Source organism: Bos javanicus, chromosome 2, assembly GCF_032452875.1.
Source record: "Bos javanicus breed banteng chromosome 2, ARS-OSU_banteng_1.0, whole genome shotgun sequence".
Taxonomy (NCBI): Eukaryota; Metazoa; Chordata; class Mammalia; order Artiodactyla; family Bovidae; genus Bos; species Bos javanicus.
The window spans coordinates 61,650,489-61,668,831 of record NC_083869.1 but is presented as its reverse complement, the minus strand read 5'-3'; the positions used below and the strand labels follow the sequence as shown (position 1 = coordinate 61,668,831).

General features: G+C 40.2%; 2 protein-coding genes across 3 annotated transcripts in view; one reads left to right on the top strand and one right to left on the bottom strand.

Moving 5' to 3' along the window:
* Nucleotides 1–8,781, top strand: part of UBXN4 (UBX domain protein 4) — a 30,147-nt gene extending 21,366 nt beyond the window's left edge. For both annotated transcript variants that reach the window (XM_061439114.1, XM_061439124.1), the window contains exons 10-13: nucleotides 2,380–2,482; nucleotides 4,236–4,367; nucleotides 6,009–6,211; nucleotides 8,137–8,781. In XM_061439114.1, the coding sequence (XP_061295098.1) occupies nucleotides 2,380–2,482; nucleotides 4,236–4,367; nucleotides 6,009–6,211; nucleotides 8,137–8,275 (577 nt within the window). In that variant the 3' untranslated portion in view covers nucleotides 8,276–8,781. The remainder of the gene's footprint in view (nucleotides 1–2,379; nucleotides 2,483–4,235; nucleotides 4,368–6,008; nucleotides 6,212–8,136) is intronic.
* Nucleotides 8,782–11,888: 3,107 nt separating this feature from the next.
* LCT (lactase) overlaps nucleotides 11,889–18,343 on the bottom strand; it is a 49,927-nt gene continuing 43,472 nt past the window's right edge. The window contains exons 15-17 of the mRNA XM_061439102.1: nucleotides 14,473–14,696; nucleotides 13,433–13,660; nucleotides 11,889–12,812 (exon numbers count right to left, since the gene is read on the bottom strand). Of these exons, the coding sequence (XP_061295086.1) occupies nucleotides 12,595–12,812; nucleotides 13,433–13,660; nucleotides 14,473–14,696 (670 nt within the window). The 3' untranslated portion in view covers nucleotides 11,889–12,594. The remainder of the gene's footprint in view (nucleotides 12,813–13,432; nucleotides 13,661–14,472; nucleotides 14,697–18,343) is intronic.

The window sequence follows — 18,343 nt, the reverse complement described above, 5'->3', positions numbered from 1 at the left end:
TTGTGCTAATGCTTTATAGCAGTTTTTTACAAATCCAAAGTTGTGTGGCAAACCTGTGTTGTCAGTTGATCACATTTTGTGCAATAAAGTATTTTTATTAAGGTATGTACATGGTTTTTCTAGACACATGCTATTGTACACTTATTGGACTATAGTATAGTATAAATATAGCTTTTATGTGCACTGGGAAACCAAAAATTCCATGTGACTTCCTTTATTGTGATAACTTAATTGTAGTGATGTGGAATCAACATCTCTGAGGTATGCCTATAAGAGGACTTTGAGTCTCTAGAAATAAACCTATATCTTTATGATCAGTTGGTTTTTGAAAAGGATACCAAGACCATTCAATGGGGGAGAGAATGGTCTCTTCAACAAATGCTTCTTGGGCAAGTGGATATCCAGGTGTAAAATAATAAACTTGAACCATTATCTCACACACCATATGGATCATCTACCTAAGTGTGAAAGTTCAAAAGGATAAACTCTTGTTGGGGGCAGGAAATAAGGACTCCTTGTGATCTTGGACTAGGCAGTCCTCTTAGACAGCAAAAGCACAAGTGCCAAAAGAAACCAACAGAGAAGGTGGACTTCACTGAGATTAAAAACGTTTGTGCCTCAAAAGATATCAAGAAAGGGAAAAGAAACCCACAAAATTGGAGGGACTTCCCTAGTGCTCCAGTGGTTACAACTCCATGCTTCCATTGGAGGGGTCATGGGTTCGATCCCTGGTCAGGGAACTGAGATCCCACATGCCACGTGGTGCAATTAAAAAAAAAAAAGAATTGGAGAAAATATTTAATTTTCTCCAATATTTAATTATATGGCTTAATATATTTAAGCCATATATTTGATAAGGGACTGGTAACTGGAATATAAAAAGAAGACTTGAAGTCAACAACAAAAAGCAAACAACCCAATTTGAATATGGAGAAAGGATTTAAAGAGATGTTTTTCCAGGGAAGATATACAAATAGTCAATAAGCACATGAAAAGATGCTCCACATTATTAGTCACTAGGAAAATCAAATCAAAACCACACTTTCTAGGATGCGTCAATTTAAGGTGATCTCCAAGTCTTGGCAAGAATGTGGAGATTTTGGAAGCTTCCTGCATTACTAATGGGATTATAAAATGGTACAACCACTTTGGGAAAAACAACCTGGCAGTTTCTCAAAATGCTAAGCAATTCTCCTCTTAAGTATACATCCGAGAGAGTTGAAAACAGTCTGCACACAAAAACCTGTATGTGAGTATTCATAGCAGCATTCTTCATAATAGCCAAAATGTGCTAATAACTAAAATGTCTGTCAACTGAAGAATGGATATATATCCCATACAATGGAATATTATTCACCAAAAAAAAGAATGAAGTATTTTCACATGGTGCAACATGTATGAACCTGAAAACAAAATGCTGTATGACAAAACCCAGAAGCCACCCATCTTACGATTCCATTATATGGAATGCCAGAAACAGACAAATCCAGAAGGACAGAGCAGATGAGTGGGATGCCAGGGGCAGGGAGAGGAGGAATGGGACTAACTGCTGATGGGCTTTCGTTCTTTCTAAAGGATAAGGATATTCTGGAATCAATGATGGTTGCACAGCTCTGACTATATTAAGAACCACTGAATTGTATATTTTAAAAGGATGAATTTTATGTGAATTATATTTCAAAATAACTGTTGCTAAAAATAATGAGATTTTACTGTAAAAGTTTTTTTTCTAATTGGAGAAATATTTGACATAATCACTGAATAAGTTTAAGGAATACAGCATGATGGTTTGATTTACATATATTTTGAAGTGATTGATACAACATGTTCAGCTAACATCCATCTTCTCATATACGCTTGGCCCTTGAATGATGCAAGAGTTGGGGTTGCATCCACGGTTGCGCCACCCTTGTCTAGTCAGAAATCCACGTATAACTTTACAGTTGGCCCGCCATATCTGTGGTTCTGCATCTGTGGATTGAATCAGCCATGGATAGTGCAGTTTATTGAAAAAAATTTCACCTACACACGGACCCGTGCATTTCAGACCCCTGTTGTACAAGGGCCACAGGGAGATACAATATAAAGAAGAAAAAGCCTTTCCTTGTGGTGAGAGCTCTTAGGATTTACTCTCAGCAGCTTTCCCTACACCACACAGCAGTGTTAGCTGAGTCACCCTATTGTACATTACATCCCCAGTACTTATTTGCCTTAAACTGGAAGTATGTACCTTTTGACCACCTTTCTCCAATTCCCCTCCCTCACTCTCCATAAATTCCTGTTTTCATTACACAGTTTTACTTCCATCTTCTCCTAGTTTTACAGTTTGAGAACTTGTAGAGGTAAAGATGCTGACTTTTAATTTTCATTTTCTTACAGCACTGTTGCGAGAATTCAGTTCCGTCTTCCAGATGGTTCTTCCTTTACAAATCAATTCCCTTCTGATGCTCCTCTAGAAGAAGCTAGACAGTTTGCTGCACAGGTAAATTTATGTCATGAATTGTAATGAAGGTCGATGAATGGGTTATTAAGTGTAAGAGGGAAAAATTTCCAGGCAGAATTGGAAGAGTATGAGTAAGTCATGACTTATCCCCAGGAGGGAGGCACAAGATGCCTCTGGGATGTTGTGGAGCTTCCGTCATGTATGAGTGCCATATGGGAACAGCATATCTGCTTGTTCTATGAAAAGAGGGATTTGCTGACACCGTATAATAGACTCTGGAAACTTTTCTCACTGCTCAGTACATTCAGCTGGAGGAATGAAAAGCAAGTGATTTTCCAGAAGTCTAAAGGAGCTGTCCTCAATAAAAGATGCAGTTTTTCTTGGTCCTCTGCAAATTTTCTGCAAGTTGCTTAGAATGCTGTGGGGCTGGCAATCTTCCCACCATCTGCTGATTGGTCAAACTAAAGATCAATAATCAATCTGTTTTTGGCAACAAGTATCTTCCTCAGGAATTTACTTCCAGAACTTAGCCTTGTTCAAAATCTGAACAAAATGGGTGTGAAATAAACATCTTAGAAAATAAGATATGAGTACTTTCCAATTACTTTTTATTCTGATAGATTATGTATTCAAAATGAGGCTTGTACCAGTATTTCATGTATCACTTCAAGATTGAAATTAGGTTTCAGACTTTTCTGCTAGATCTCTTCTGCATTTAGTCGGCTATGTCACTTAATAGGTCCCAGGAAAAGGATACCTAAAAAGCTTCTTCCACTGGTGAGCTTGGCTGGACAATAAACTTATTTTATTAACTGTTTTCACCAAGCTTAATAGTAGGATCCACTCCACATAGCCTTTTTCATTCCACTTTTGCCTTGGGGCCCCACTTGGGGCCTCCTCAAATGGCCTGCCCTGGCCTGAGTCTTTTGCTTCTGCCACAGGTAAGTGAGGCAATCACAGGAGTAAAGAGAGATCTCTGATTGCATCAGTCCTGTTAGAACTTCACCTCAGTACAGTGATCTAATTTAGTGACCTGATGTTGAGTGAGAACAGTCAGGGGGTGCGGGGGGTGGTGGTGTGTGTGTCTGTGTGTATATATATATGTGTGTATATGTATATATATGACCTAGAGTAAAATATTACAAAAAACAAAAGTTACATTCTCCCTTTGAAAGATTTTACAAGTATAGGTGACTTAACAGCGTGAAGGTGATTGTGTTGCTTGCCCACTGTAAATTCCTAGGACTGGATTATGTGTATAATATGGGTTGATTATGGACCATTTACTCTTTGAGTCAAGGAAGAGGCAAAAACTCATGCCATATATATATATATATAAATAATACCAGGGCAATTCTGATCTGTTCCAGAATTTTTAATTTTAGTTTTTCATTTTAGAATTTTTTCATGTTTTTAATATGAAATACCTATAACCTAAATGGGTATTTGTGAGATACTAACATAAGTTTGACAAACAACAGTGGAAATTCTTAATTGCAAACTGTAGTCATAGTTAAGATATGTAATTGTTCATTTTTATTCATCTTATTTAGTCTTGCTATTAGAAAACATATTCTTGATATTTTGTGGTCATTTTGTTATGAAAGCTCTTAAGTACTATTTGTATTTGATAGCCTTCAGCTGTTTTTTAAAGCACAGAGTTTTTATGAATGTTTTGATTTTATATTTAAGTGAACTTTTAAATCAGTCATTTTGAATGTGTATGAGTTTGTAATATCTTAGTTTAAAAAGGCTCAACTGTAAGGTTTTAAAACTTATTTTTATATTACAGACTGTTGGCAACACTTACGGTAACTTTTCATTAGCAACAATGTTTCCCAGGAGGGAATTTACCAAAGAAGATTATAAAAAGAAGTTATTGGATTTGGAACTTGCCCCAAGTGCTTCAGTGGTACTGTTGCCAGTATGTATATGCATGTATATTTTTTCTATTCTTACAGGTCTGTCTGTTCTGCTGTTGATTTTTTCTTATAATTAGAGGAAGGGAAAGTGAAAAAATATACTGTGGATAATTAGAATCCAAAGTATCCAAAAATATTAGATTAATTTATTGTTCCATTATCCTGGGCTTTATATTTGTAACGTTAGTAAAAGACTAAACACACTAAACACATTTTCAACTTCTTCCCTCATCTGTCTAATCTGCTGACTTGGTGTCATTGTATTTATGTATGATTGCAGTTTATCAATTAAAAAAAAATGTTTTAACATAAAAATCACATTAAGTTTTAAACATACTAATCCTAACAACATTTTAATCTCTGATATTAAAAAAAAAGAGGCCCAGAAAATTTAAATGTGCCACCTTAAGTGCCAGAGCTGGGATGAGAGCCTGGGTCTTCCATAGCTTGGTTAGTGTATGGTTGTGCCCCCAAGGGAGAAGGCAGTGTCACCCCACTCCAGTACTCTTGCCTGTAAAATCCCATGGACAGAGGAGCCTGGTAGGCTGCAGTCCATGGGGTTGCGAAGAGTTGGACACGACTGAGCAACTTCACTTTCACTTTTCACGCACTGGAGAAGGAAATGGCAACCCACTCCAGTGTTCTTGCCTGGAGAATCCCAGGGACGGGGGAGCCTGGTGGGCTGCCGTCTGTGGGGTCGCAGAGAGTCGGACACAACTGAAGCGACTTAGCAGCAGCAGTGCCCCCAAATCTGCCCCTTCTCTTTCCCTGCTTTCAATTACTTAGGGGCAACTGCACTTTGAAAGTATTACATGGAAAATTCTAAAAATAATTCATAAGTTTTAAATTTCGGACCGTTGTGATAGTGTGAGGAAATCATGTCCCATTTGGGACATGAATCATTCCTTTGTCCAGCATATCCACACTGTATATGCTACCTGCTCATTAGTCACCTTGCAGCCCTCTTGGCTATCCGATAAGACTGATGAAATACTGCAGTGCTTGTGTTCAGGTAACTCTGATTTTATATAATAATAGCCCCAAAGCTCAATACTGGTGATGCTGGCAATTTTGATAGTCCCTTGTTGTGCCTAATTTATAAATTAAATTTTATCACAGGTATGTATGTAAAGGAAAAAAAGTAGTATATATGGGGTTTGGTATGATCCATGGTTTCAGGCATCCACTGGGGGTCCTGGCAAGTATCCCCTGAGATAAGGGTGGATGACTATAGTTTACCCCAACTGAAAGCAGGGCCTCAAACCTAAAACAGTCCTCCAGTACTCAGGATTTTGTGGAGTCATTGATATTTGAAACCTTTCTCTTTTTTAAAATCATATAGACTTTTAAAATCAGAGTTGTTAACTTCATTACAAAAGTTTAGTTGTCTTCAAAGTAATTGTTTCATTTCATTGAGAACTACTTTCTGGTTTCTATGTTGTGATTACTCCTTAAAAGGAAAAGAATTCCAGGAGTTCCTTGAAGTTTATATACACTTGAAAAATAGCAAAAGATGGCAATTTTACTTTATTGCAGTAAAGTAAAATCCATAGGACTTTCCCAGATAAAAAGTTTATCTAGAACCTTGTGTGTGATGTGGTTGGGCTGATGTAGTCTATTTTGGTTTCTTTCTTCGTTTTTAGGCAGGAAGACCAACTACATCCATGGTACATTCTTCCAGTGGAGACTTTTGGACATTGTTGGGGACAGTGCTTTACCCATTCCTTGCCATCTGGAGACTGATAAGCAACTTCTTATTTAGTAATCCTCCTCCTGCACAGACCTCGGTGAGAGCAGCAAGTTTGGAAACCTCAAACCTTGCATCGTCTAGCAACTCAGAAAAAAGGTATTTGTGTTTTCCCCATTTGCAAAATATATTAGTAATGCCCAATGCCTTATTCAAACTGAAAAAAAAAATTTATAGATACTTTGCCTTTTTTCTATGTAAAGGGGAAAACCCAGCATGTTCTGAAGCTTTATTGTATCACCTGGGAAACTCCTTACCTAAGTTTTCTCAGCCCTCTTTCTATAAAATTCCATGCTAAGCAGCTTCACTGCTACTGATTTTATTATTTCATTTATTGGATTCTCTTATTCCATAATAAAAGATATACTTTTTTCAGGTCTAAATAGCAGTATCTTTCTTGTTAGCCATATCTTGTCTGACAAGATACTTCATTCCATTAATTTCTTACAGTCATCGCACATGATTACTTTTAGAGGGATCATTGTGCTCTAGATAATTTAACTGCCTTCTCTGGGTCATTTAGAGAAGACCAAAATGAGGAAAGTGTATATTCACTTGAAAATGGTGTCTCTTTCAGAGTTACTTTGGACTGGTTCCTTAACCAAGAGGCCTTACTTTTATTGCACATGGCCATGGTTAGAATGGTAATACTAGTAGACAGCACTAATGGTCTTAGCCCACACCTCTGTTAAAATTCTAAATTTTTGAAAGAGGTTAACAGGAAGTATTTTCTTAAAATTTAAGATTATACCCCCTTCTAATAATTAATAGCATAATTTATTACACTATATACCTATTGCTGTTCAATACTTTATTGGGCCATTAATAGCAAATCCTCACACCAATCTTTGATAATTAAAGAAAACCCTTGCCTTTGTCAGTTGTGAGTGGTAAGTTAATTCAGTCATGTCTGACTTTTGCAACCCCATGGACCATAGCCCACCAGGCTCCTCTCTCCATGGGGTTCTCCAGGCAGGAATATTGGAGTGGGTTGCCATTTTCTCCTCCAGGGGATTTTCCCAACCCAGGGATTGAACTCAGGTGTCTCATGTCTCTTGCATTGGCAGGTGGGTTCTTTGCCCTAGCACCACCTGGGAAGCCCTGTCTGCTCTAAGGAGATCCCTGATTTTGTGTCCTGCTGACTGTCTAAATGAAGATTTGAGTGAATATTGTTGCTGGGCTGATACAGTCTTTATCTTGATGTCCTTCTTAACTATTATGCAAGAAGACCAGTTATATCCTTAGTACATTACTCAAGTGAGGAGGACACAGAGAAATTCTTCTCTTCTTACAGAGCAGCATTCAAACTAGGTCTTGTTAGGTCTGAATTTTAGAACTCCTACTGAGCATGAGTGGAAGCATTTCATCCTGAAAGAGCTTGCTGAATGGGTCTTAAAAACTTACTTCAAATAAGGGAAAAGGTCTTGCATTGGGGCAAAGAATGGGACAAATGTTTGAGTGGGGGAAGCTTTGTGTTCCATTATTGCTTTTTTTTTTCCCTCTCTAGTATTGGAGAATGTATTAGTTTAAATTTCACCTGTTTCCTTCCCATTTTTAGATGAAGAAGGTTTGTTCTTAATTGTCCATGTAGAAATAAATCACTCTTAAAGATTTTAAAAGAGTTAAGAATTGCTAACTGACCATTTCCATATATTAAGCTATGAATGGAGTTTGTGATAACCACTAGGGTGCCGTGTAAATTATAAATATTTTAGTAGATATATCAACTTGCATAAATAATAAAGGAGCAATTTAGTTGGCAGACAGTCCCACTGTTCTAAAACTTAGTAAGTCATCAAAAAATACATGGACATGGGAAGCATTTGACTGGTTTGGCTTAGAGAACAGGTGGAGTTAAAAAGCACCAAATTCAAGTCAGCGTTCGTAGATACAGTGATCTCCCATGGACTTTCCTTAAACTATAGTTGTCTTTGTACTAATGGCAGTTTAAAGGAGAAGACTTTGTGTAACTGCTGTTTTCATTTTTTATCATTTTCCTTTTTCTCCCTCTTCTGTTTTATCAGGGAACCAGTCAGAAAAAGAGTGCTGGAGAAACGGGGGGAAGACTTTAAAAAGGAAGGCAAGATATATAGATTGAGGACTCAAGATGATGGTGAAGATGAAAACAACACCTGGAATGGGAATTCCACTCAACAGATGTAGTGCGACAAGTACAATATGTGCAAAAATCATTGTTTCTCTTATGATTTAATTCAACTAAAATTCTGCTGGAGAAGTGGGACTGCTTTATGTGTTCCAGCTCATCTACAAAGTGTCTCTCTATTCCTGCTTAGTGGGTTCAAGTTGTTTAACTCAGACAAGAGGTCAGATAACTGGCTGCTGGGTCCTTGTATATGGTAACCAACTGCTAGAAGCCTAAAAAAAATCAAAAAGTCTGTAACAGCCTCCCTTTATCAGCTTTCTTATTCAGTATTTCATACGCCCATTTTAGCCCTATGCTCTCAGATGATACATTTGTTCAGGGCTGTTTTGCTCTGAATCCCTAAGCCAACACAAGGTAACTGTTATGTCACTGAGTAATCTGACTCTGAGAGCATTTTAACTAGCCAGCCAGATGATAATTCTTGCTCATCAGCTGCAAGCAAAATCTTGTAGTTTTTAATCTTACTTAAACACTGAATAAAAAAAAACTTTTCCAAAAATCAGAATGATCTTATCTTTGATCTAAGTTTTGTTATTCTAGCATCTCTGTATTGCACAGGGCTCTGTGGAGGTCATGTGTCTCTGAATCCCCCCACCCATCTGTACTGCCTGGAGCTTTCCCAAGAAAGGAGGGACCACTTTACCATAAATATCACTGCAGGAAGAAGTTTTCTGACACACACTGATGCTATGTTAGTGTCTCTCCTAAGCAGGGAGGCATCATTTTGTTTGCATAATGTAGTGGCCTTTGTTCTCATTAGATGCAAAACAACTGCCGGTCTACAGCTGGTTCTCACCTTTATACTGGAGTTTTGCCCTCAATGATAGTCACTCTTCAAAGAAATAAAGAACCTGTACTGTTGGGCATGAAGTAGGGAGTTAAGATTTGCCTCTTGCTCATTTGGTTATTATTAAGAATTTTAGATTCTTAATCTGATTTACATACTGTGATATGTTTATGTCGGTGAAGACACTAAGAATGTCTGGAAAAGGGGGTAATTTTGACTGTTCCTCTCTAACCTTTTGTGTTTAGATTGGAAGATACTTAACGTTGTAGAAGGACTCTGAGTTTATTTTGTAATGAGAGGAGGAAGTTTTCTCAGAGCAAATTTTGTTTCACCTATGAAGTAACAATGGTAATAGTGTTGGCAAGGAAACAGACCAGGGGTGGTGTTGGTAGGAGTGAAAACTAGTATAATTTTTCTGAAAAAACATTAGCAGAAGCCGTAAAAATTTCATGCTTTTTGATCTAAAAAGTTTTTCTAAGGAATGATCATAAATACAGGCAAAATTTAGGTATAAACCTGTTAAGTTTTATTTATTTAACCTCAGAAACCCAACTACATGCCTTCTGCAGAATTAACTTTTGCTAAGGAAAAATGGGACAATACTAATTCAGCAATTTGATTTAACATATTTATTGACTGTTTGTTATGTGTTCAGGGGAAAAAGCAGGATACAGAGCTGCAGGTACAGTATGATCTCAACTTTATAAACACATCATATATAGTATATTTAGCATAATGTAAAGAAAGAAAAACCAACAGCAGTAAGAGTGATTTATATTATGATTTTAGTTCATTTTCATCCTTATATGTCTTCTCAGTTTTCTGTAATGAAATTACTTTCATAATTTAAGGAAAGAGTTTGAAATAGATACATCTCCAGCAAGCATCTCATTTAAGTAAAGGTCTCTCATCTTGAAAAATACAGTAATATGTGAATAAAAAATCAATTTTCCCTTGAAAAAAATCAAAAGCAGATCTTAGAGAAACATACATAAAAGAATGATTCACAATCTTTGAGTACGAGGATCCTGCCTCAATTTCATATTTTAAAAAGTATAATGGTAAATTCAAAACAGTATGGAAGGCTGTAAAATGATGTCTTCCTCTTGGCATCACACACTAATCTAGTCTTGTGGATTAGTCTTCTAATCTAGAAGACTTCTAGTCTCCAGAAGTAATCTCTCTCAAGTTTCTCTTGTAGTCTTCAGAAAATTTTTACGTGTACATAGGCAAATATGTAATCTTTATTTTTTAAATAAATGGGATCGTATTATATGTATACTACTCTGCATCTTGCCTTTTAACATACACGGTCTTGAAGATCTTTCCCCATTAACACATAGCTACCTCATTCTTACTAGTGCCTGCAGAGCATTTTACTTGGTAAACTACCTATTCTCTTACTGCTTTCATTGGTTATTACAGTTTATGTGCTTGTTTCTGTTTTTCTGTTACAAACGTCACTACAGTGAACATAGCTTTGGGAAGTTTCTTAGCTGTGGAAATACACCTGTAAGTCACTGAGTCAAAGGGTATTTGCAGTTTGGATTATAAAAAATGCTGCCAAATTGCCTCCTCTAAAGGCTCTGTGAATTTACAGCCCTACTGACAGGTAGGAGAACATGGATGCTTGCCAACACGGTATTATACTTTTTCATCTTTATCCACCTGATAGATGAAAAATTGTGTGCATTTTATATGCATCGTGTTGATTGTGAATGAAGGTGAACATCTTTTAATATTATTGGTTATTTTATTTTCTGAGAACTGCCTGTGTTTTCTTTGCCAATTTTCATTTGTGTTTATCTCTCTTACTGATTTACAACAGATTTCATGTATATTAAGAAAGTTAGCTGTTTGTCTGGCATATGCTATAAATATTTTCTCCCTGTTCATCTTTTGATGAGTATGTTGATGGTAATTTCTTGCCATAATTTCTATGTGGTCCTGTTTATCAGTGTTTTTATTTATGACCTCCAGGTCGTAAGTCTTGAATATAAAATACTTTTCCCACTTCAAAAAGTAATTTAAAAAACCTCACCTGTCTGTCCTAGCACTCTCATGGGTTTCTGACATTCTCATGGGTTTCATTTTTCTACATTTAAATCTTATATCCTGGTAAGGAATGTGGCTCCCTTCCCGCACCTGTGACTAACATCCTTAGAACTGGCCTGTGGCCCACCTCCATTTATATAAGGACTGGTCCATCATCGCCCCTTCTACCGCCCCGCCATTTGGCAGGTCACCTCCGGCGTGCACCCTGTCCCTGGTATGCAGCTGGGTCTGTGTCTAGGCTCTGTCTTCCTTTGTTGATCTTTCTGTTCACTCCGTTTCAAAACAGTAGCTTTATATTTTTTTCTCCAACCCCCCCCCCCCCAGATTTATCCTGGCTCTTTTTACAAGTGAGTTTTATGTGCAACTTTATATTATTTTTTTCCATTTCCTGCCCTACCCCTGCAGAAAAGGTATACTGACTTTTGAAGATTAATTTACATAAAATTGACAGCTTATAAAAATCTCTTATAGCAGTTTTAGAACCATCTTCACCCCATCTGATCAACTTTTCCTGTCTATTGGTGGAAGAAAATGCCTGTGCCCCACAATCTTGACTGCCAGGTTGGGGCCCACAGCAGTGGGACACTGTGGTAGGAATTTTCTATAGATACAATTCAGGTAGGAACGCTTACCAGAAGCAACATCTTGAGCATGATCAACCTTTTAAAACCAATTGAAAACTATTTTTAAAAAAAGAATATCTCCTAGATATCTAGAAAGAATATATAGGTTAAATAAGTTAGAGTCTTCCATTCTGTGATTGTCTCATGAGCACATTTGAGTGGAAGTGATAGACTCACCCACTTCTCTGAATGTTTTGTGAATAAACATACAGATGTAGTGGGTGTGCTTCCCTCTGTCCTGTCTCCAAAAATGTACTTGCCGGAGACACTGAGACATGGTCCTCTGGCCTCCGGAAGCCAATAGCAGAGGATTAATGTGGTGAAGCTGTGAATGGGGATGTTCATAACTGCTATGGAACCCGTCTTCTGAGGAGAAGCACCCGTAGGAGACAGGACACCATTAAGAGCATCTTTTTCAGGTTCTGAGAAACAGAAGGTAAGAGAGGCTAGGAGGGAACTTAAAGAAAGCAGGAGATGACCTAGCGGTTATCTTTTCATGAAAAGGATTGCTATGGTTTTTACTAATGTTTCCACCTTTAAAAATCTCTGAAAATTAAAACAGCTCAGTTAAATGACTCACAGAACCTAGTAGTTGAGTTCAGTAACTGCGTATTTCCACAGGAGCCACTCGCAGGGTCTTCTAATGCCCAGATGAATTCCTGATATGGGGGCAAGGTGGGGATACTTCCATTTTAATCAGGGACTTGAAATCCTTCAAGATTAGTGTCTTAAGAGTGCAGAGATTTTTATAAAGTCTGTTATAGACAGAGTATTAGATCCTCAGTGGTCCTGGGGGTGGCAAAGACTTGCAGAGAAACTAGGAGGAGAACTGGAGGAGGTGGTAACTTCTGGGTCAGAATGAAGACCTGTGGCTCAATTCCTGTTCACCTGGTTGTGTGTGCTTTTGCTTGGAGCGCTTAAAATACTTGTAGGAGAGAAGTGCAACACAACAGACTCCAAGAAGCATGAAAGCAAAGAGCACATTAAGCGCTGTCTGGGCTTCCGTCGTACTCAGCCTGAGGCCCAGGAACTGAATGTTCTGTCTCACGGGGCTGGCGGTGGGCTCAGCATCTAGGAGAGGACAACAGGCGATATGGAGTTACTGGATCATGTTGACCTAGATTATTAAGCGCAAGCCAGATCCTTGCTGGAGAGAAGCTACCCTGTATCCAGGGTCAGCACATCACGGAGGTGACTGTGCACATCCTTTTCGTGAGTTATGAGAGAAGTCATGCAGTTTTAAGCATCTTTCAGCAATTAGAGTAAAACCTATACTGGATAATTGTCTCAATTTGTATAGTAATTTATACTTTGTCAGTCATTCAGCAAATCTTGGGCACCTTACAATGCCAGGCACAATATTTTAGTCACTCTTTGATCCTGGCCTCGGCGCAGCATTTGACTCATTTCTTGCCTAAGGTTACATAACAAGTTAATGGTAGGGCTGGGGAAAGAATCTAAAATTGCTGTTTCCAGGCCAGGGCCTGGTTTCTAGATGTAACTTTAGCCCTTAATTCCTTTGTTCCATCCTGAAATGTCTGGAGCATTCAAAGAAAAAGAAAATACTGGTTGAATGAATGAAGGGGATGGAGAGGCAGAGAGGGCTGGCAATAAACTAGAAGAAAACGGACTGAGAAAGGCCCATTTGCCCTTCCTCCTCTGGCTTTGTCCATCCCAGAACCACAGCTCACCTTCTTGCTGAAGACAAGGATGTGGCCCTGCAGCAGGGTCGGGGAAGCCACTGCACCGGATTATGGAGGCGTAGACCTTGGCTGACTCTCTGGGGATCCTTGGCAGAGCAGGGTCAGTATAGTTCACAAAATGCAAACCAAACTTATCTGAGAAGCCGGTGGCCCACTCGAAGTTGTCCATCAGAGTCCAAACCGTGTATCCTCGAAGGTCCACCTTATCCTGCATAGCTGCTCAAAGACAGAGGCCCCAGCATGAGCTGCTCTGATGGGCTAAGCCCCTCTCCACCGGGCCCGGGCCTGCCCACAGTGCTCCCACAGTCCCCACTTGCAGGTCAAGGGAGCTTTTTTCAGCTCTTGGAGAGAGCAGCCCACCCTGCACAAAGGAATCATTAGCTGGTCCCCTGTGGGTGTTACCACAGAGCCATCTGCATTTTTCTAGACAGGCTCAACCCTGATCGGGAGCCAGGAACATGTATAGACTAAATTAACCCTGCTGGGTCAGCTATCATCGTCTTCACATCTTAGGATACTGGTCTTGGGCAGAGTCTCAAGGGACCCTTGGGAAAGATTTTATCTGGAATAAGATTTTCTACTTGTTTCTCTTTGCTGCTGCGTTGCTCACTTTCTTTTACTCAGCATTACTTACATTCCCCTGTCATAGTCCCATCCCTGGTGGTTCTGCTGAGCTGTAAGGGTCTCAGACTTCTGATTGGGGAACAAAAGATCATACAATCTCTCCAGCCCATTCCTCCTGGGCCCTGCCCAGACTGTCCACAAGAGGGCGCTGCTTTTCAGGGACATGGACACCGGAGGCTCAGACAGAGAAAAGGGCAAGCCAGGAACTCGGGTGCAGGGTTTTGCTTGCTGAGCTTTAAGAAGGAAAAATCTTAGTGTGCAGCCCCCCAAAAAGGCTTAAACCCAAAAGGAGGTAGAAGGCTCATCTTTCTCATCTGAGACTCGTGGGTGCGCTATCGGCTGCAGACGTTAGACGTTTCCAACAATAAAAGGTGCACACAGAGGAAGGGGTAGGCCCGTCATACCTTTGAGCGCCTCGTTGATGTAGCTGCGGAGGTAGTAGATCCTTGCAGTGTCATTGAGGTTTGCTTCTCCCCGATGGGAGACTCCGTTCTCTGTGACATAGATCGGGGGGTTGTTGTATTCCTCCTTCAACCAGTTCAGGATCCTCCTGAAGCCAAAAGGGGTCATCTTCAGCCAGAAGGAGCCGGAGTCTGGCCAGGAGCGGTCTGTGATGGAGGCCACTCCCCTGCAAATTCAAACACTAGGGATTAGGTGTCAGTTTATAAATCCCAAGAGACCCTCTGCACAAAGCATGAACAAGATTTTTACTAAAAAACAACCTTTTGACTCTTCAGTTCAGTCGCTCAGTCGTGTCTGACTCTTTGCAACTGCATGGATTGCAGCACGCCAGGCTTCTGTGTCCATCACCAACTCCGGAGCTTACTCAAACTCATGTCCACAGAATTGCTGTTGCCATTCAACCATCTCATCCTCTGTTGTCCCCTTCTCCTCCTGCCTTCAATCTTTCCCAACATCGGGGTCTTTTCCAACGAGTCAGTTCTTCACATTAGGTGGCCAAAGTATTGGAGTTTCAGCTTCAGCATCAGTCCTCCAATGAATATTCAGGACTGATTTCCTTTAGGACTGACTGGTTGGATCTCCTTGCAGTCCAAGGGACTCTCAAGAGGTTTCTCCAACACCACAGTTCAAAAGCATCAATTCTTCAGTGCTAAGCTTTTATGGTCCAACTCACACTACACACATGACTACTGGAAAAACCATAGCTCTGACTAGACAGACCTTTGTTGACAAAGTAATGTCTCTACTTTTTAATATGCTGTCTAGGTTGGTCATAGAGCAAGCATCTTAATTTCATGACTGCACTTACCACCAGTGATCTTGGAGCCCCCTAAAATAGTCTCTCACTGTTTCCATTGTTTCCCCATCTATTAGCTTTGAAGTGATGGGACCAGATGCCATGATCTTCATTTTCTGAATGTTGAGTTTTAAGCCAACTTTCTCACTCTCCTCTTTCACTTTCATCAAAGTGAAAGTTCTTCTTCACTTTCTGCCATAAGGGTGGTGTCATCTACATATCTGAGGTTATTGATATTTCCCCCAGCAATGTTGATTCCAGCTTGTGCTTGTTCCAGCCCAGCGTTTCTCATGATGTACTCTGCATATAAGTTAAATAAGCAGGGTGACAATATACAGCCTTGACGTACTTCTTTCCTGATTTGGAACCAGTCTGTTGTTCCATGTCCAGTTCTAACTGTTGCTTCTTGACCTGCATACAGATTTCTCAGGAGGCAGGTCAGGTGGTCTGGTGTTCCCATCTCTTGAAGAATTTTCTACAGTTTGTTGTGATCCACAAAATCAAAGGCTTTGACATAGTCAATAAAGTAGATGTTTTGCTGGCACTCTTGTTTTTTCAATGATCCAGCAGATGTTGGCAATTTGATCTCTGGTTCCTCTGCCTTTTCTAAATCCAGCTTGAACATCTGGAAGTTCACGGTTCACATACTGTTGAAGTCTGGCTTGGAAAATTCTGAGCATTACTTTGCTTTTCTCTTTTCACTGGTTGTAGTGACATCAATCAGTGCTGGTGTAACTTTGGATGGGCCACCTAAACTCTCTGGTCTAGCTTTCCACCAGTACACAGGAATGGACTTGCTCATGGACCTAACTCTCCAAGCCACTCGGTAACAGGCCACACCTCACACTAGACGTGGAAGGGTGCTGGTACTCCCATGGAGTGCGAGTGCTAGGTCTTCAGAAAGGGGCTCCCTTGAGTCACCTATGTGTGGTCAACAGGTGGTACACCCACAGGAACGAATATTTGGGCCCCCATTAGTGTGATGATGGGGTAGATACGCTAGGACCTGCCTTAAGTGCCCAAGACCCTATTTCTCTCTCCAGTGATGGGCAAAGAGAGGGTATCACATTGTGCCAAAGGTGTGCCACCAGGGGAGGCACAGGCTCATGCATTTCATTATAAGGACCAGCCATTTAGATATTTAACATTCACGGTCCTTCAATTAAAAAAAAAAAAAACTTTTACCAGCAGCTGGATTTATCTTGTTCAGCTGAACTGAACGTGGGACATTTCATAAGCTGAGCACAGGCGCCTGGGAAGATAGTCCCAGGACCGGTGAGGTAGCCGTCGAGTGGGTGCAGGAACCAGCAGGGCGCCACCTCAGCCCCTCTCGGCAAGCCTGACTCTGCTGGTTGGAGGATGAATGGGGATGTCGGCAGTTGTTTCCAGAGATTCCGGACAGATTCACAGCTACTGATGTGGAAAGGTGCTTGTCAGAAAAGGAACAAAAGGGACTTCCCTGGCAGTCCAGTGGCTAGGACTCCGCACTTCCACTGCAGGGGGAACTAAGATCCTGCATGCCGCGTGGCACAGCCAAACAAAGCAAAAACAAAACCCGACCAAAAAAGCTTTCTTAATCTAATAAGGAATGTCTACAGGAGAAAAAAAAACCCTACAGAAGACAATGAATGTTGGAATATTAAACCTTTCTGCCGGGAGCCATCTCCCGGCATATTGCATATTGAGTGCAGCACTTTCACAGCATAATCTTTCAGGATCTGGAATAGCTCAACTGGAATTCTATCACTGCCAGGAGCCAGTGTGAGGAACTCCGCCCATGGCAAAGGTCATGAGGAAGGAGGTTCGGCATATGCAAAGGCAGGATCGAGCCTCAGGAGTCCCCCTGGAAATTCTCGAGCATCTACCCCCAAACCAGAGCCTGCCTACTTTCTGCTTTGTGCTTTCACCTACACCTCTGACTTTACAGGCGGGGGGGGACTGTCCCCCACTACCTCGCTCTGAAAAAAGAGTTGACTTATAGCTCCAGTTAATAAAGTTCCTGGGTGTGATAGTGTTTCAACCTACAAACTCCTTCGGAAGTCCTCTAGCCTGCCTGAATAGGTTTTTCCGGCCACATGTGATTGTTCAGAGCCTCCCAACTGTGAGAGGCATGAGATGTTCTAAACTGTCTAAATACAGATTCCTTTGAGCAGTTAAAAGATTGATTAGAAATTGTATTGGTGAAGGGTTTTTCACTTGTTGGGCCAATGTTTGCTGCTAAGTCTCCATATCCCTTACCTGCTGTGTCCCTGGCAGTGTATTGATTAATATAATTGGTGTAAGTAGTAGCTTTAAAGTTTGTAACCTTGGACCCTTGCGTTAATTCTTTTTCTTGTTATAGCCCACCACACTTTTGCCCTATAGGAATGCAACTTTAATGCTTTTGGAGGGTGGCGCCTGACTAATCACCTTTAGAGAAAAATACATTTTCTGAAGAAAGGGTCTTAAAATGTTAACAGGCCTCCAGGCCAGAAGATGATGCAAATCACCTAAAATTTGCATATGATAAGTTTGCAGGAAGAAAGCCTGGCTTACTGCATGACTCTACCCCTTCCCCCATTATCCTCTATGCATAACTTAAGGTATAAAAACTACTTTGAAAAATAAAGTGCGGGCCTTGTTCACGGAAACTTGGTCTCCCCATGTCGTTCTTTCTCTCACCTTCTGGCTGAATTATTCAGCCTCTTTTCTCCACTGAATTTCCTCACTGAGCTATCCTTATTCTATTACTCTATATCCTTAATTAACATTTAATTAAGCAGTTGTTTCCTGATCCTCGCTGACGCCATCCCCGCTTCGAATTCCCTGGATCCACCGGGGCTGGACCCAGGCACCTTTCCTCTTGAGATGGGGAATAAAATAACAATGTCTTTGTAAGTATTAGATGTTATTAAATAAAATGACAATGTCTTTGTAAATGTCTCAATATTAGATATTTAGAAATTTTTTAAAAAGGAAGAGATACTGTGCATAAGTGTAATCCTGTTTTTCTGTAATATATTCCTGTATGAAATTTC